The sequence below is a fragment of the Manis pentadactyla genome, chromosome 7 (genome assembly GCF_030020395.1).
Source record: "Manis pentadactyla isolate mManPen7 chromosome 7, mManPen7.hap1, whole genome shotgun sequence".
Classification (NCBI taxonomy): domain Eukaryota; kingdom Metazoa; phylum Chordata; class Mammalia; order Pholidota; family Manidae; genus Manis; species Manis pentadactyla.
Genome location: NC_080025.1, coordinates 107,860,632 through 107,879,446, shown reverse-complemented (window position 1 = coordinate 107,879,446; position 18,815 = coordinate 107,860,632). Strand labels below are relative to the sequence as shown.

The following is an 18,815-nucleotide window of genomic DNA, read 5'->3' as shown; positions in this document are numbered from 1 at the left end:
CCTTGCTGGGCTTGAGTAAGCAATTCCAGCACTCTCGCCTGAGGACCGCAGTTACATATCTTCAGCATATCATCATCCCTCCCGGAAATCCAAAGATGAAATACCAAGATAAATATGAACCCCAATGCTGCACATGAGAGGCCAGCGCTCCTCCTCACTGTGTCCCTGCATGCCCCAGGTCGGCGCTGCACAGCGGAGCCCCCTCTGAGGCCAGCTGTCCCCTGTTCCCTCTCCCATTTTCTACCCTCCACATTCATCTGCTCTAGAAGCTGAATTAATCCCTTAAGGTCTAGCCAGAAAGAACATTATGTGGGTTGATCAGACAGTTAAAGAAAACATAGTATCTGGAAAGCTCTGCATGGATTCACTGATCTTGTCAGAAAAGCCAGCACAGGGGAAGGCCCTTCACAAAGCAACCCACAGGGGAAGCTGAGTGCCAGATGCAGAGTGCAGCAGTATTCAAACTTTAGTATGCAGCAGAACCACCCAGAGGGCATGTGCAGACATTGAAACCCAGTGTTTCTGAGTCGGTAGCTGATGGTGATACTGGTCCAGAGAGCACACCTGAAGCATCACTGTCATAGTAAATGGGCAAGAGCAGCCCAGTCTGCCACTCCCACTGGGGCAACTTCAGGTCCTGATTCATCCTCCTCCAACCCCCAAATGGAGCCTTAAGAAAACGCGTGATAGGAATTATCAGCCATCCTCCCTTCTCTCCCCTCCCCTCCTTCATACATATGACCACGCTGCTGTGGATGAGGAGAACAGTCATCAAGCCATTCCTAACATCATCCAGGATTGAGCCCTGTTCTCAACTGTGTCCAAGATGGTTTTTAAAGGAGTTATGGTGCAAAACAGTGAACACAGTGGTGCAGGAAAAGCACTCAGGAGCTCCCTGGCCCAGTTCTCTGACTGGTGCACGGTCCCTCAATCTTCAGTGAAAAGGGTGTGCCACTGGGACGGCACCAGGGAAACACTGTGACCTGGTTTTCTCCTCACTCATTTATCCTGAAGCTCTGCCACAGTGCACTGTGGTTCCCTGCTGAGACCTTACTTCATGTCACCAACTGCTGCCCCCCCAGCCTCACAAACCCCAGTGCACAGGAAAGCAGCGGGTGGTCACCAACATATCATACCTCTGGTGGGTGGCAGGGCAAAATCCCCAAGTCCAGGATCAGGGTATTTCTGACCTAGAAGGGGCCGTTAGAAATATTTATTTCCTTCCCCAAACTGACTACATTATGCAATACACTAGTTTACTAACAATAGGCGTTACTGCTATAGTAATACTGTTTTGTTTTATGGGGGGGTGGGTAACGGAAGTTCCTGCAGAGAGCAGTGTTGTGAACAATGTAAACACTATGAGATAAGAGCCCATTCTACAAGACTCTTCTGTGGTTCAATGGGAAAATCTGGCGAATCTTCACTATATGTCAGCTTGACCTTCTCTCCCTCTAGGACAGGAAAGATTATATACATTTGGGGATGCAACTATGGGCCTGAAAAACAACTTAGGGTTTTATAAGGAAAAAGAATGAAGAGTGATTCATTCACAGCATTTTGGTAAATATACACGGTGGATGTGTTTGCAAACACCTGGTCTTTAAGATGATTCTGTGCACACAAACAGGCAAATTTGGAGAAGAAAATGTGGCTTTTCCTTCCATGTTAAAAAAAAATCCAATTAGCTTCTTCTCACATGCAAACCTATACAACAGTTCCCAGTCCCTGAGTGCTTCATCTGGTGTAAACCCCATTAAGTCCTGTAAGTCAGACAACATTCTCCAAAGCAGTAACACAACACAATCTCCATTTACCCCAAGATTATGAATCGATCTCAGATATACCACATTCAAGATACAGACCACAAGCCCAGATGCCTGCATTCAGAAAATTCTGGAGCAAAAAGAGAGCTCAGCAACAGGTGACAATATTGGCTGGGGCCTCAAGAACACTGATTAAATACCCCTGCCCTATCCCTACCCCAAAAAGTCCACTTATTTGCATGCACAGAGGAAGCCATGCAAGAGCTGCCTTCATGCCCAACACCTTTGGCTGTTCCTGTTTCTCACCTGTTTTCCAGGATCGTCATGCACACCACTTCCCTCACGCCCGGGTTGTTGGCCTTCTCCACGGAGCAGCCCTGCAAGTTCCAAGTGGCCAACCTCAGCACGGGCCGCCCATCCCTTGTGCCTCCAAAGGCCTCCACTGAAGGACGAGTGGAGATAATCTGTGTGGGACCCCCTGGCGGCAGGTCCAGGTCCTCACTCTGCAGACTCAGCGAGGTGGGGCTCGGGTGAGGCTTGGCGGTGAAGGTCAGGCCCCCGTTGGTGTGGGTGGATGGGGGCCTGGACCGCTCCGCAAATACCTGGTGCCGTATCCTGTCCAGGAAGGCGGCATTGATGCCACCCATCCTCACCAGGTCCTCAACGCTGCGGAAGGGCCCATGCTCGCGGCGGTAGTCCACAATGCTGGCAGCCATCTTCTCCGTGACACCTCGCACACTCATGAGCTGAGCTGGGGTGGCCGTGTTGATATTGACTCGTGGGGTAAGGGGCACTGAGGTGGCCAGGTGGTGAGGCTGCTGCTCAGACAGCAGGTCCCGCCGCAGGGAACTGGGAGAGTGCTGCGCAGAGCTGCCCTTGCTGCTCACGCAGATCTCAAACTTGACCTGCTCCAGCTTGGTGGCGCCCACGCCACTGACCAGTGCCAGGTCCTCCACTTTCTTAAAGCCACCGATGTACTCGCGGTACTCCACGATGCTGCGTGCCACCACACGTGTCACCCCAGGTAGGGTCATCAGCTCCTCCTCTGTGGCCGTGTTGATGTTGAGCCGCTCCTGATTTACAAGGATGTTGCTGAAGTTACAGGCCGCGCTGAACTTGCGGCTATGCGACAGGTCCGAGGGGTCCCGGGGTATGGAGCGGTGGCAGCCCAGGGTGCTCCCCATGGCCGGCCAAGATCAGGGGCCCTGAAAGGCCTCACCACCGCAGAAGAACTCTCTGGCTAGGGAAAAAGTCCAGCAGACCTTACAGGCACAGAAGAATGGAAAGCCCAGGATTTAGGGAACAAAACGGTTACCATAGATAAACACTAAAGCTCCATGCCCAAAACGTCCGAAAGTACCTTTCAAACTTGACCGCCTGGAAAACAAATTAATAAACACACAGATCAATTGAATCAGCTCATCAGTTTACATTAGCACTCCCTACCTAGGGCTGGAGGTCTTCAACAGGACTCCTGGGTCCGTGGACCCCTGAAAACGAACACATAATGAGGCTGGCCCATGTGGATTCTCCTCTGGGGCGGGAGATTTTTATCACATTGGGGTCCAAAAAGGCTATGCGTTGCTTCTATTGGAAAGAAACCTATCCCCGTAGATCTCATAAGTCCACATCTCCTGTCCTTGCCTCTCTCAACTCTGGGAAGCGCTGGGGCTCTCCTTCGGTTGCTCTCACCTGGGCTCTGGAAGAAAGGAAGGGGCGTCCCCCGCGCCTGACACTTAGCGCCGCCTGCAACTTGGGAAATCCGTCCTCACTAGTGCGCGCCCCCTGGAAGGCGTTTATAGACCCCAACATAAGGAAGGTCCCCCGCCCTACCTCTCGGCCGCTCCCCCGGGGCGTCCTTCTTCCACCTGCGGCTCAGAAGCCTGAGCCCAGCCTGGGACAGCGCGGGCCCACTGCCTCCAGCCGTGGCGCCCGGGCGGGTGCGGGTCCCCGGGGTGGCCTCTGGGGCCTTCTCACGCTGCCTCGGGCCGCGCGTCCCAGCTCTTCCTGCGGGAGAAACTCTTTGGGTCTCTCTATCAAAGCACGCAGGAGCTGCAGGGCTGCGCGGAGACGGCAGCAGCGGCGAAACCGGCGGCCGCGGCTGCACCAAGTCTTGAGGCTGCACCAGTACTTGCGGCGTTGCTGCAGCTGCGTTGATCTAGGCAAAAAGTCCTGCTCCCGACTTGGACACGGAATCCGCCGGGACCGCGTCCGCACCAGGCAGCAGCGCACGACTCCCGCTCGCTGTCGGTGTCAAAGCCAAAGTCCCGGCCGTGCCGCCCGCGCCTCTGCCTGCAGCACGGCCACGCCTCCTCCCGCGCGGCAGCTCCTCCCCGGGACTCCCGAGGGCACGTGGGGGCGGAGCCCTGGAGCAAAGCGTCGGCCTGGAGAACGGACCCAGCGAGGGTGGGGACGGGACAGGGACCCGGGACGCGAGCGGGCGGAGTGCGCGGCTCGGGTGTGTGTGAGAGGCGGGGCCATGCTGCGCGGGGGCGGTCCTGGAAGCGTGGGGTGGGGACGGAGCCCGAGAGCGCGGGGGCGGGGCCTTGGCGGGGGCGAGCCCTCCGGAGCTCGGAGGCGGGACTTAGGGCCTGAAGGGGAGGGGCTGAACCCGCAGCTACGTGGCCGGTCCTGGGGAGGCTGTTCTCGCGTCTGCCGCTCCTGGAGCCTGGGTTGCTACTCGGGTCCGAAGGATTGTTGCGTGGGACGGAGGCTGTTTAGTCTCGCCTTAAGTGAGACCTGCCCAGCTGCTTTTCGGCAACGGAGTCCCACAGAGGAGAGGGGCGTCCAGGGGTGTAGACGCTACTGGGCCACCAGACCGAGTTTAGTGTGTCTTTGGGGCGTGGGTCAGGGCCAAGGAACTCCTTTGGGGAAGGAATCCCTGCGGGTCAGGGGCCTCCCAATTAGGTCTGTCGAGAATGTTCAAGGGGGGACTGAATGGGATATTTTAAACTTCTGACCCCCACTTTCAGCCTCCTTTCTTCCACTGGAGTATTACCTGGGCACCGCTCACAGGTCCTCAAACATCTAGTAACTTGTGCTACTAAGACACAGCGTACATCACATGCTCACAGAAGTCACAGAGTTGCTCATGTGTAAGTTGAGTTATAGGTATGTTTCCGTAATTATTAAATCTAGTCATTAAGAAGGAAGGAAATGCTAGTTGGAAATTGTGGCTGCTTACCAAAATTCAGAAGTTGTTGGATCATGCTACTAAATGACAATTTAGTTAAAGATTAAAGAGCCTGCTCCATTACGTTGGATACAGGGAGCTAGAGTATTCGATTAAACAAACCAGCTTGTGATACTGTTGAATACTTTGACCCTGGGCATTCAGTGTACTCTGAAGTTTCATCCCCAACCAATGTGACTGATGCTTCTGCTTTAAATTCCTGGAGCTAAGGTCAGCAAAAATTGTAATGCTCAAGGAAGGCTGAAGATACTTCAGATGTAAAATGAAAGGCAGTTAAATAAGAGTTAGCAAAATGCTATTGCCTTTTTGAGGCACATTACCTTACTGTGTATACTTTAAGAGTCAGCACTCTTAATTGCAAGTGACAGAAAGCCAAGTCAAATTAGCTTAGACAAAAAAATGGGTATTTCCAGGTTCTTGTGCCGAAAAATTAAGGAATAGACCTTACATCAAGGTTGGGTGCATCTAACTCAAATGATGTCATCAAGGCTGGGTCTGACTCCCTCCATCATTGCTTTCACTTGCCACTTTACACCAGCACTAGACTACATTATGTCACTCCTTTTCTCCTATAATGCTTTTGTGATAAGGAAAAAATGTGTAAGAAAAACTGGGGTGGTGGAGGTGGGGGACTACCCTTTTAGAGGAGGGAAAAGATTTGGTGAGGAGAATGCCTTGATGAGACTTTGTGGCTGTGAGTGGACAGCCTTGGGGGCATGGCCAGTTAGATCAGAAGTAGAGAAACCACATATTTTATTATACAAACCAGGACACTTTGAAGCATAAAAAGGGGGCACTATTAACTTCACTGGCACAACAGGCATAATCTGGTTTTATTCCCTATAAACCTAAGCATATGTTCATCTTTGGTAGTGATGAAGTTAAGAGGCAGCAAAACCCCTGTGCATTAAAACAACCAAACCATGAGATGACTAAATTTAAAGTGACCGATCCTACCAAATGCTGGTGAAGATATAGAGCAGTTTAAACTCTCATACACTGATGGTAGGAGCCTGAGACAGTACAACCACTTTGGAAATCAATTTCAGTTTCTCAAAAAGTTAAACATATCTACTGTAGAACCCAACCGTTCCAGTCCTAGGTATTTACCAAAGAGAAATTAAAGTATAAAACCCAAAACTTAAACATAAATGTTCTTAGGAGGTTTGTTATAGCCCCAAACCAGAAACAACCCACCAGTAGATGAGTGGATACACAAATGTGATATATCCGCAAATGGAATACTGCTCAGCAATAAAAACAAATTAATACACACAATACTGAAGAATCTCAAAATCATTATAGTGAAAAAACTAGGTTTCCCACTCCTCCCTCCAAAAAGAGAGAGAGAACGTACTGTATGATTCCATTTATACAAAACTCTAGAAAATGCAAGCTAATCTACAAATAGAGAGAGCAGATTAATGGTTGCTTAGGAATGTAATGGAGGGAGAAATGGATGAAAAAGGACAAAAGGAAACTTCAGGGGGTGGTGGAAATGTTGTTTGAGGGGGCCATGGTTTCATGGGTATATGTATGTCAAAACTAATAGAATGGCACACTTTAAACATGTGCAATTGAGTGTACTTTGATTATACCACAATAAAGTTGTAAAACTTTCTAAAAAATAGAAATAAAAAGGAATCCTTTTAAAGAGCATTCAAAAAAATGAGAGATTTTTGCTTTTTTTTTTTTTTTTTTTGAGTAGGCAGGGTGGAGTTGGTGACCCAGACTGGAGAAGAGAAAGTTGAAGAGGAGCAAAGGGGCCCAAGAGTAAGCTGGGTCTGGAGCTAACGGAAGAGAAGACCAGAGCCCTTCCTCAGTCAGGGTGGGTCCCAGAAGAGGAGGCAGCAAAAGTCTTCAAGATGAACGATGTCTGACTCTTTTTGCTTCCTGTGTTATTCTCCGATGTAGCCCCCAATTACACCTTGAATCTTCATAAGAAACATTAATGGCCTCAGATGAGTGCTAAAGGTAAAGTAGCCAAGTCTCTCTAGGTAGATTCAGGATAGTGAGAAGGGACAGCTAAAATATGAAAGAAGGGAGAAAGATCCAGAGGTCACTGAAATAAAAATATCACAGTCTAAGGTGACACACTGAAATGTCTGACTTTCAAGAATCTCCACTGAGATTGGGAACTTGGCTGGCAACCTGATTACCCAGGGAATGGGGGTTTGAGCTAGTGTCATTTAACTCTCAAAGGACAAGAAGTTAGGGCCTGGCTGACATCTGTGTTACATGAGTATGTCAAAGGGCAAGGGTCACATCATTCCTGCTGAGTGCCACATCTGTAGCTACTGCTTCTTACAACAGAGTTCTCACCTGGGCCTTGGTCAGAGCAGCGGAGGTCATCAACCTTCTGATTCTTAGTCAGCAGTTTCAAAGGTAAAGGACAATTCATGGGAAGGGACAGGCAGTGGAAGGTAAGAAAGGAAAGGCTTTTTCAATTTGCAATTTCAACATCCATGGTGGTGGCACTGGAGATTCAGTGATAAGCAAACTACATGATTCCTCTAGTCTCAGAGCTGAGGCCAGAGGGAATGCAGACATTAAATCAGTAAGAGTAATGCATATCAGAATAAAGGGAAGTGGGGAAGGATATGGCTGTGAATTAAAACTAATGGAGTCGAGGGGACTTCCCTGGCCAAGTGCAGTTAGAATGAGATTTGAAAGATAAAGAAAGGAAAAATGGCCCACATCCAAATCCCCATTTCCCAAGTCAACAAGGTTCAGTCAGGCTCCTGGACCCACACTTGTGCAATGCCAAGCTAGATGCTGTCCTCCATATTAGTGTGAAAAAGTAATGTCTCCTACTGGCGTGACCTCAACAGATTTGTCACCCTCTATCAGAGTAGGCTCCAGTGTTCCCAAAGTGATGAAACATGAGGCACTGGCAGGACACTTGAACATTCTAAATCAGACCCTGCATTCCTGGGGGTTGTGGCTCAGGATGGCACAGGATGACTACAGCCCTCTGTGGTCAGTGCAATGTGGTCAATGCAACACCATGGACAGTGGCAATGGGCATACCTTCAGTCTCCACACTTTAGGCGTGGAATCCTGCTTCCTCTTCTGCTCCTATGTATAGATGTTCAGCTATGAATCCTATAATCAAGAGCATTTTTGTTGGATTCTCTGAGTCTATTGCTCTGCTACGTAGCAATACATGGTTAACTGCTACACTGGTGGCCCCCAGTGAGTCATGCTTCCCAATACTCTTGTCCCTGTGTGATCCTTTCCCATGTTGACTCTAGGTTTGGCCACATGATTTGCTTTGGTCAGTGGTACATTAGCGAGAGGCAAGCAGGTGTTTGATAAGCACTGGCCAGGGAAGTCCAGGGAAGTTCTTTCTGGCTGACCAGTTGCAGAAACATAGTTGCAGATGAAGGTGAAGGACTTTTACCTTCCCAATGGTCCCTGCCAGCTCTGGCTGTTGCCAGAGGGGAAGGCTAGGGTAGCACCACCAAATGAATTTTGGTGGTCATGCACCTGTTGGCAAAGACCGTGTGCTGTACCTTGCAGGCTGGGCAAGAAAAGTAGCTGTTGGTGGGATCAACAGAAGAAGGGAGCTTCACAGTGATGTTGTAGTTCTCTAGCTCGGATCTCCTGTAGCCAGAAGCACACAGGTGATCATCACTTCATATTGTGGCCTATCTATAAGTCCTGGATCCCTTTGCATGTGTAGCTCATGTACACCATCAACTCGGATTACCCAGGGTCCTTGTCATCAGGGAATGGCTCTGTGTAAGGCATTAGTTCCTCCTCACAACAGCCCGTGATCATCTGTGGGTTCTTCATGATTTCCCCTAAAGGGTCTCCCTTGAGAAAGTTGAGGGATGAGGAATCTCTTGAGCATGTTTTCATACTCCATGGATATGAAGAAGGGAACGTTGTATATTTTGCTCAGTACCCACTCCTACAATAAAGAAAAAATGAGAAAAAAAAAAGGAATAGAGAAAGAAAAATTGAAAATAAAGAAAAAAGTGAGAAAAATTAAATAAAAAATGAGAAAAAGACAAAAACAAAGAAATTGAGAAAAATTAAAGAATTGTGAAAAATAAGAAAATAGGAAAAAAATAAACAAAAGGGGAAAGTGAGAAAGAAAAATTTTTAATTAGAAAAATTAAGATCAAAGAATAAAGAAAAATGAGAGAAAAAAAAAAAAGACTTGAGGAAAAAAATAAGCAAATAGGCAAAATGTCCCAAGAGGAAAAAACAACTTTGGTGGAAATTCCTGAGATGACTGAAAGCTAGCTTCCTGAGCTAAAAGGACCCAAAACCTAGACCCAACCGGGGATTCATTTAGGTGCTTGGAATCCTCGAACAATGGCTCCTTTAAGGTCATAGCAAGAAATAGAATAATCTCCAATGGTTTTCTCACACTTTTTGCCTCAAGAATCCTTTACTGTTTAAAAAAAAAAGAGCATAAAGAGCATTTTGTTTCTGTGGCTTACAGGAATTGGTATTTACTTTATTAGACATTAAAACCTTTAGGATCCTTCAGTGGCCTTTTCATTTCTAGTTTGAAAAGCTATAATAATTTTTGGCCTTTAAAAAGCTCATAATGTGTATGCTTAAGATATTCAGTTCTTTTTTCTTTAAACTCTGAATGGTCTCAAAATGATGCCACAAATTAATTGACATCATGATATTTTACAGAAATGTCCCTTTGCCTAAAACAATGCAATATTTTTGTCCAGTTTTGGCATTAGGGTATTAGGGTAATGTTGGTTTCATAGAGTAAGTTAAAGAAGTATTCTTTCTACTTCTGTCTTGTGGACAACATTGTAGAGAACCGGTATCATTTCTTTCTTAAATGTTTGGTAGAATTCACCAGTGAATCCATCTGTGCCTGGTACTGTTTTGGAAGGTTATTAATATTGATTCAATTTCTTTAACAGATATAGGCCTCTTCAGAGTGTCTATTGCATAAGCCTTTTTTTTTTCCAAAATGAGGTTTTTGAAGAGAATCAGGTCATTTCCATGGCAATAAACTAAATAAAAAGGACTGTGAAAAAAATTTCTCCATCTTTGATCACTTTGCCTGTCATTGATGTGCCAGCCTATTTGCCAACAGGTCATTGTCTGCTGATAGAAATTTTAGAGGAACATGTTTCTTCTGGTCAGATGCATGGATCATGGATGTTGAAGAAGAGATAGCTCTAATCATTCTTACATACATACAAATCTGCATCTGCTTTAATTTTACTAAATGGCCTAGTATCAGCCCCCACAATAGAGCTCAATACCAGTTAAAAAGAGACACTTCCATTCACAACTTCCAAGGAACTTAGAAGTGTTATTTCTCCTTCCTTAGTGGACTTGGCCTTCTCCCAGGGAAGTGGATTAAAAGGCAGAAATGAAACTCTGACAGTACCAGTTTGGGTTTCTTTGCATCAAATTCTTCTTTTAAAGCTCATGGTCTAATGACTGATAAAATTGTTTCATTTTATGGTTGACAAGTGAAGGGCTTTGTCATTTCCCCAACATTGTAAATGTCTTTCCATTTGGCATTTTATTTTTTTTATGGAGTATTGGCTAGAGATTATTGTAGCAAAGTCCCAACAAAATGAGGGGTCTTCATTTACAGTACAAAAATAGATGATACTTACAATCAGAAGCACTGTATTGCCCCAGCTCCAGAATTATTACCATTACAGAAAATAGTATTCATTAATCTTTAAAGGTGATGTGATTATTACGATCACACTTAGGAACTCTAGCTCCCATTCATTTCTTTTATTGAAAAAATGCTTTATTCATTTCCTCTTACGAGCAACATTTTCAGTTAGCTTCAGACTTCCACTTTTTCACATAACAGTTTATTCTTTCTTGTTTATTAAATTTGAGGGTTTATGGAACATTCTTCTTGGTAGAGTCTATTACTTTGATTTCTGGGTTCTTAATTAGGAGCTTTTTCTTAGCACAGAATACTGCAGAGGCAGAAGAGGGAGTGGGGCAACTATTCCTACCTTAGGTAAATCAAAGCAATGTCTTTGGACCCTGGATGTCTGGGAATGGTGTGAGGAGGCCTCTTCAGCCAGGCCATGAGCCCAAAGGAGGGAGCACTGCTAGCTGGAGCTGGAGAAAAGTCTCTCCAACACACACAAACAGCAGGTAGACCTCACCTGCCCTACCTCCCCTTTAGGCTGACCTAGCAGCAGCTGGGTGCCTGCTGGGGACGCTCTGCGAAGTCAACCTCACGATGTAGTTTTCTGGTTCTCACCTTCCCTTCCCTGTCACCGTTGCTATTGGTGTTCTTTTTTAGCCATGTTTCTCCAAAATATTGGAAAAGTAAGGCCTGGTAAGTCTAGTCCCTGTCCTGTGAAGGCCTGAAGTTCCACTTCCAGGAATAACTCTCTTAAAAATAAAAAACCTCTAACACCTTAAAGAGCATCACCCAAAGTGAGATCTGATGGTTGTGAGGAAGAGGAATTTAGGAAGCCCTAGACACAGCATTAAATATGACTGAACCCCTCAATGGGGAAATATCCCCCTTTTCATTTCTCCTACTGTCAATCTGATTGTGTTAAGGAGAAACTCTCAGTTGGGAGCCAGTATGACCATAACACATTCTTACATTTTTGAATTTCTTTCCATATAGAAAATGCTGACCTTATGATCAGAACCTAGGCTCAGACACCAGTATCTAACTAGAATTTAATTATATTATTTTCCCTTTGAAGGATTTATGTATTTTGACTATCCTCTATTTTGATAGACACAGCTGTTCATATATAGTCATACATTCTCTTGCCCACATGGTGCTCAGATATGGCAATTACACCATGAAGGTGTTTAAGCAAGGCTGAAGTGTGAAGACTGTGTTTTGCAGGCAGTGGTTCTTAACCTTGGCAGCACACAGGGACCCAAGGGGCACTTGGCAGAATCCCAGTGCCCAGTTCCTTTCCAAGACCTATCCCATCAGAAAGCCCAGGGGTGGGGCCTCAGTAGGGGTATTTGTTAAACCTCCAGATGACTCCAGTGCACAGCTTGAGAACCAGTGTTTTAAACTGATCTTAAGTCTGAGCATAAATGAAACTGAACATTTTCTCCACCCAAAAGAGGCAAGATCAGCATCTGGAACACGAGTATTCTAATGACCAAGGTCAACCACAGACTTCAAGTCTCAGTCCAAAGAATGATAGAATTTTACAGCTGGAAAGAATCTGAAAGCACTGAGTCTAGATCCTCATTTTGTTTTTGAGGCCTTGAAAAGCCAAGAAACTTGCTGGAAATCAGCCATAGGAGCCCAGGCAGGGCCCCTTCCCCCATCATCATGCTGCCTCTATGCTGGAACAAATTGCCTCAATCCTGAATTGCTATGGAAGAAACTACAACCTTTTTTTTTGATAAATAAGCTAAAGACCCCAAAAGTTGGATATGTGGCTCCCAGAAAGTATGTAGGGAAGTAGGGAAGATGCTATAGGGCACCAAGAGGCACCATGGACATGCCTCAAAGTGTGTCCCATAGTTGGAAAGTGCTAGATTAAAGAACTTGAATTTCACCACTGCAGAACTTCTCAGGGCCTTTGATTTACTGATTGTGTATAGGGAATCTCCAGAAGGAAATGGTATGGGCAGCACTTATTTACCCTTTTATGTGGAACACTTCACAGACTAGCCTTTCTTCGGAAAATACTAGAGGACACAATTTTTTATATCTCTGGCCTGCTCTCACTCCCTCTTACCCTGCTTTGTTTGTCTTATTAGCATTTATCAGTTATATATTTGTTTATTGCTTGTCTCTTCCTTACTAAAATATAAGCTCCTTGGGAGGGGGGTACTTTGACTTAATTGTTGTATCTCAAGCACCCCAACAGTACCTAGGCCCTAACAAATATTTGTGAAAATAACTGAATAGTCCCTTAAAACACAAGTAATCCCACTAGTAGTGGGACTTCTCCTATTCATGACTGCAGGTCTCTCACCGCAGCTTTAGGCGGAACTTGGGAGTCTGTATGCTTCAGGGAATCTCAAAGAACTAAGCAGTTCAGTGACATTTGGGCTAAAGGCCCGAATGAACTCTGTGACCTTGGGAAAGTCGGTTGACTTCTCTGGTCCCCATTTTCTTCATCAGTAAATTTAGTGGACTGGATTAGATAATCTCCAGTCATGCTTCTCAGTTATTGTATGATAAGTGGTTAAATTAAAATATCTGATATAATTGGGAATTTTCTATTTCTTCTCAGAGTTCTATCAGTTTCTGCTTCATGTAATTTGAAGCTCTGTTATCAGGCCCGTAAGTATTTAAGATTATTATATCTTCTTGATGAATTAACCATTTTATCATTATGAAATGATTTTCTTTGCCCTTGGTAATATTCCCTGCCCTGAAATCTATTTTGTCTGATATTAGTATATTGATCTCGGCTTTTTTTGTTAGCGTTACCGTGCTACATCTTTTTCCACAATTCTACTTTTAATCCTTTTTTTAGTGGGTTTATTGCAGGCAGCATAGAATTGATTCTTGCTTTTTTAATACAATCTCTCAATCTCTGCCCTCATATTGAAGCATTCAGACCTTTAAATTTAATGTGATTATCGATATGGTTAGGTTTAAATTTACTATCTTGGTGTTTGTTTTCTATTGTTTCCATTTATTCCTTTTCCCATTCTCCTTCTTTTTCTGACTGCCTTTGATTATTTTTTTTGTAACAGCTTTTTTGAGATATAATTCATATACTATATACCTCACCCATTTAAAGTGTACAATTCAATGATTCCTAGTATATATACAACATTGTGTAACTATCGCCATCAATCACAGAACAGTTGGTCACCCCAAAAAGAAACCTCATACTTTTTAGGTATCACCCCCAAATCCTCCCATTCCTACCCCTCCTTCAGCCCTAAACAATCACTAATCTACTTTCTGTCTCTACAGACTTGCCTAATCTGGACTTTTAATATAAATGGAGTAGTATGTGCTTTTTGTGATCAGCTTCTTTCACTTAACATAATGGTTTCAACATTCATCTATGTTGTAGCATGTATCAGTCCTTTACCCCTTTCTATGGATGAATTCTTCTGTATGGGTATACCACATTTACTCATGTATTCATCAACTGATGGTCATTTTGACTGTATCTTTTGGCTACTATGAATAATGCTACTTATTCACGGTTTTGTGCAGATGTTTCATTTCTCTTGGGTATATACCTAGGAGTGGAATTTCTGGGTCATGTGGTAACTCTATGTTAAACATTTTGAGTGGCTGCCAGACCATTCCAAAGTGGCTGCCCACTTCACATTCCCACTAGCAGTGTTTGAGGGTTCTTATTTGTCCACATTTTCTCCAACATTTGTTAGTATTTGTCTTTCTGCCTACAACCATCCCAGTGGGTATCTAATGATGTTGAGCACTTTTTATGTTGCTTACTGGCTATTTGTGTATCTTCTTTGGTGGACTGATTACTGCTTATGATTCCATTTAATCTCCTTTGTAGCTTAACAGCTGCAAATCTTTATATTGTTATCTTAGCGGCTACTTTAGGATTTATAGTATATATCCTTAACTTTTCACTGTCTACCTTCATATGATACTATACCACTTCATGTATATTCGAGCCTTACAAAAGTACACTTGCATTTCTCCACTCTTGGCTTATTGCTATTGTTGTCACATCTCTGGTTAAGTTAGATGCTCTCTTCTTTGCCGGTGCTGGTGCTCTGTTGTCCTGAGGGAATGGGACCTGTCAAGGGAAGCTAGAGGAGAGAAAGTAAATGGACTACTTTTTTATCATTTTGCATTGTTCCTGGAGGGCAGGCCTGGCTCAGCCATCAGGATACCACAGAGAACATCAGAGAACCTGGACTCAAATGCAGGGAGGAGGAGAGGAGATTTTAGAATGGTAGAGATCCTGAGGAATCCCTGAGATACCTTGGCCAGGTCGCTGACTCCCCTCCCTCCCTTCCTGCATTCCTCAGCATCCACGCCACTGGGTTCGCAACTTAAATTCATCAGGTGCAGTGACTGCGTGTGAATCAGGGTGGGGTAACAGAGCCACAGACGTGGTGACAGAGAGACCTGGGCTCAGATGCCAGCTCTCCCACTTACAGATACACAATCCAAGGACAAGGTACTAACCTCTCGTGAACCTTTTCTTTGCCTATAAAATGAGAATCAAAATTCTCACCTCATAATGTTGCTAAAAGGATTAAGTGGGGTGGTTTAGGTAAACATGGCCAGCATGAGACATTACAGGCATTCCATTAATATTTGTCTCCTTTCTTAATGGCTTACTATGTGCATTAGCCAATTATATTTTTTACATTCTTTGTCTCTCAGGCATTCATAATTCAGGGACTACATTGAGCTTGAGAGCCTTTTTCCTCTTCATACTCTGAAAATTCTAATGAGTTCAAATATTTTTATGGGAATGTCACAAACTCCCTACTTTTCAGTGTGTAAAGCTGCCATTTATTGGACTGTTCAATGTGAAGCATGTGCTGGGCACCCTTTATGCCTCATTCCCAAAGCTAATTATTAACCCCATGAGAAGAGCCGGGGTTCTCCACCTTGACAGTATTGATCCTCACCAGCATTTGGTGCTGTCAGTGTTCTGGATTTTGGCCATTCTAATAGCTGTGTAGTGGTATCTTCTTGTTTTAATTTGCATTTCCCCAGTGATAGATGATGTGAAGCAGATTTTCACATGACCATTTTCCATCTATATATATGTTTTGGTGGGATGCCTGTTCAACCCCTCCCAATGTACCTTGACAGTACTGATGCTTGGGGCCAGATAATTCTTGGTTGTGCAGGACTGTCCTGTGCCCTGCAGGATATTTGGCCTCCACCACTAGATGCCAATAGTACCTCCTTAGTTGTGAAAGTCAAAATATCTGCAGACATTGCCATATATCTTCTAGAGGGCAAAATCTCTCCTGGAACCCTGGGATGGGATTGGTGTTATTCCATTCATCTGTAAGGAAGCCACAGTTCAGAGTGGTCAAGAGCTTTGCTCAGAGTCACACAGCTACCAGGTAGTGGAGGCAGAATTCAAAAAAGTCCAGCTGGGTCCTAAGCCCCACGTTATGGTAACTTGAGAATATACTCTCAGCTGCAAATACAGCCTCAAATACCTTTGTCATCTCTGGTCCCAAACTCTGCCTTTGTACTAAAGGCTCCTGGACTCTGGACTATCCTCTCTGGAAACCAAGAATAGATTCCAGAAGGAGAGATATTAAAGCCATTGTTTACAGACAGGGCTCAGAGGGCCATGGGCAACACTGTAACACACTGTATACACCTGGCATTCAAACATGCTTTTCTTGATATAGGGGATGTCATGGCTTGAATCATGTCCCCCAAAAGATATGTCGAAGTCCTAATCCCTGGTAACTGTAAATGTGACTATTTGGAAATAGGGATGTTGCCAATACATTGAAGTTAAGATAAGTCATGAGGGTGCACCCCTAATCTGTTATGACTGGTGTCCTTGAATGAAGAGGAAAATCTGGACCCAGACAGGAGGAAGACAGCCATGTAAAGATGGAGGCAGAGGCTGGAGTTATGCTGCCAGAAGCCAGGAAACATCTGGGGCTGCCAGAAGCTGGAAGAGCCCAGAGGGATTCTCCCCCAGAGGCTTCCCGGGAACATGGCCCTGCCAGCACCTTGATTTCAGACTTCCAACCTCCACAGCAGCGAGACAGTAATACACTTCTGTTGTTTGAAGTCACTCCGTTTGTGGTGTCAGCTCCAGAAAACTCTACAGGAGAGCACTCCCCAGGTCCTCTGGCAGCCCTGAGCGGCCCATAATTTGATTTGACACTGCTCCTTGTTCCCCAGTCAGTTATAATATCTAGCCATTAATCTAAGCCATGAAAGATATTTAACTACCCCACAATAAATCCACAGGTTAGATTGTGCCTCCTACTAACCATACAGCTGAGGTAATGATCTGGCAGCGAAAGGACAATGCAGGGACGTTCCCAGATAACAGCTGCCACGTGGCTATCTTCACATGGTGTATCAGGGCCTCATCTTTCCAGGTAACAGGAGGTACTTTGGTGTCCAGGATAAGGAGGAGCAATTTTGTAGAATCTGGCTCAGTGGCCTTAGTTACCTGCAGGTCACAGATAAAAATCTCAGGCAGCTATGAGTAGGATCTAGACAGGAAGTGACCAAAGGTAGCCAAGATTATTTAAAATCTAAAGTCCTAAGCAATTTATTCTGAGTGAGTAAACAAGTAGCAGCAAACAGATTCTATGTTGTCTGAGATTCTCTGACGCTAAATCAGCCCTCAGAAGTCATGTGCATCCCAGTTAGATCTTCCATTTTTCCCAGCCAAGCCCCATGGATGCTCCATGTTTAAAGGATTGTATGGACAAGCAAATTTGGGAAGTGTTCTGTACTTTCCTCTCTCTTGGAAAGGTTCAAAGTATTTAAAGACTTTGGGAAATTCTGCTGGAAACATGCATTCAACTCCTTTTGTAGTCTATGCTTTGGACTACAGATGGACTCCGGTTCATTTACTTTGCAGATTTTGAGGTTGAGGCCCAGAGAAATTAGATGCATTTACAAAGGTCACACAGACAGAAAGACCTTGTGTGACTCCACAGGTCTTCCGATTCCAAATCCAGTGATCTTTCTGTTTTCATTTTCCCATTCAGTCATATATTAATAAACATTTGAATGCTACCATGTGGTAACGCAAGAATATAAAAATGAATAAGGTAGGGCTTGCCTTGCATGAATTTACTATTTCTGGAGTGAAATGAATAGCCACATAACAAATAACAGAAAGGTCACAGGGAGAGGGAAGGGAGGGAAAGGACAGCTGGCTGACTTTGGAATGAATATACAACCAGTTCGTCTTGAGGTTTCAGATTAGGCTACTGTTGTTCCAGTAAGTTCCATCATTGGGACCAACTGTCCTTGCCACCACAGTGTCTTCTGAGGGGAGCTGGTGGCCACAGCCCTGCTGGCTGGGCTGCTCAGGAGGCTGCCTACTGACCTGGCAAAGCTGGTTGGGTTGGGGTACCAGCTCACAAGCCTGGCACTGCTGATGTACCTGTTGTCCCCAGATGGGATGACCAGTGTGAGTCCTTCAAAATTTGATCTGGGGTGTAGAGAAGAGAAGAGGCAGTGAGCAGGGAAGCTGCTGAGGAAAGGATGTCTGAGGGGGAGCATGAGGTGGGGAGGCCCTGAGGAGTCACAGACAAGGCGGAGAAGTGAGGAAGCGAGCAGCACAGGAGAGCAGAGGCCCTGAGGCAGAGGAGCCCAGCTTTGGGGTTTTATCCTGGCACAAAGCTGCCAGCTTGCTCCCTCCTGCCTACACAGGGAACCTCTGACTGGGCAGAAACAGATCAGCCCGAGGCACAATTTACAGACACTCTCTCATTCCCCCCACTGGTTCTCTCCATGGTGTTCAAACCGTCCTTCCAGACTGTAAGCTCCAGGTGGGCAATGACTGCCCGATTCTGTTCGCTCACTTATTTTACCACCTGCTGAGTGCGGGACACAGAGGGAACACTTTCACCAAAAGACAGTTGATACGTCATCAGCACTTTAAAGCGAGTCACTTCACTATGTTCTTTCTATCCTCCCCAATAAACTCCTACCTCTAGTTTGGTTTTTCGTCAACCAAAACCTGTAGTTTACATAAGGGTTCACTTTTGGCGTTGTACGTTCTACGGATTTTGACAAATGTAAAATAACATGTATCCATCAATATGGCATCATACAGAACACTCTCACTCCCTATCACTAAAGAATCCTATGTGCTGACTATTCATGTCTCCCTCTTCCCAACCCCTGGCAAATACTCATCCTTTTACTGTCTCCATAGTTTTATCTTTTCCAGAATGTCATATAGTTGGAATCACACTGTATGCACCTTTTCAGAGTG

The 18,815-nt window shown here is 45.1% G+C and overlaps 1 protein-coding gene across 3 annotated transcripts in view; it reads right to left on the bottom strand.

Annotated features, from left to right (window-relative positions):
• Nucleotides 1–4,038, bottom strand: part of EEPD1 (endonuclease/exonuclease/phosphatase family domain containing 1) — a 103,513-nt gene extending 99,475 nt beyond the window's left edge. The window contains exons 1-2 of one of the 3 annotated variants that reach the window (XM_057504654.1): nucleotides 3,600–4,038; nucleotides 2,073–3,143 (exon numbers count right to left, since the gene is read on the bottom strand). In XM_057504654.1, the coding sequence (XP_057360637.1) occupies nucleotides 2,073–2,950 (878 nt within the window). In that variant the 5' untranslated portion in view covers nucleotides 2,951–3,143; nucleotides 3,600–4,038. The other 2 variants (XM_036897458.2, XM_057504653.1) reach the window with 2 other exon arrangements.
• Nucleotides 4,039–18,815: the final 14,777 nt, after the last annotated feature.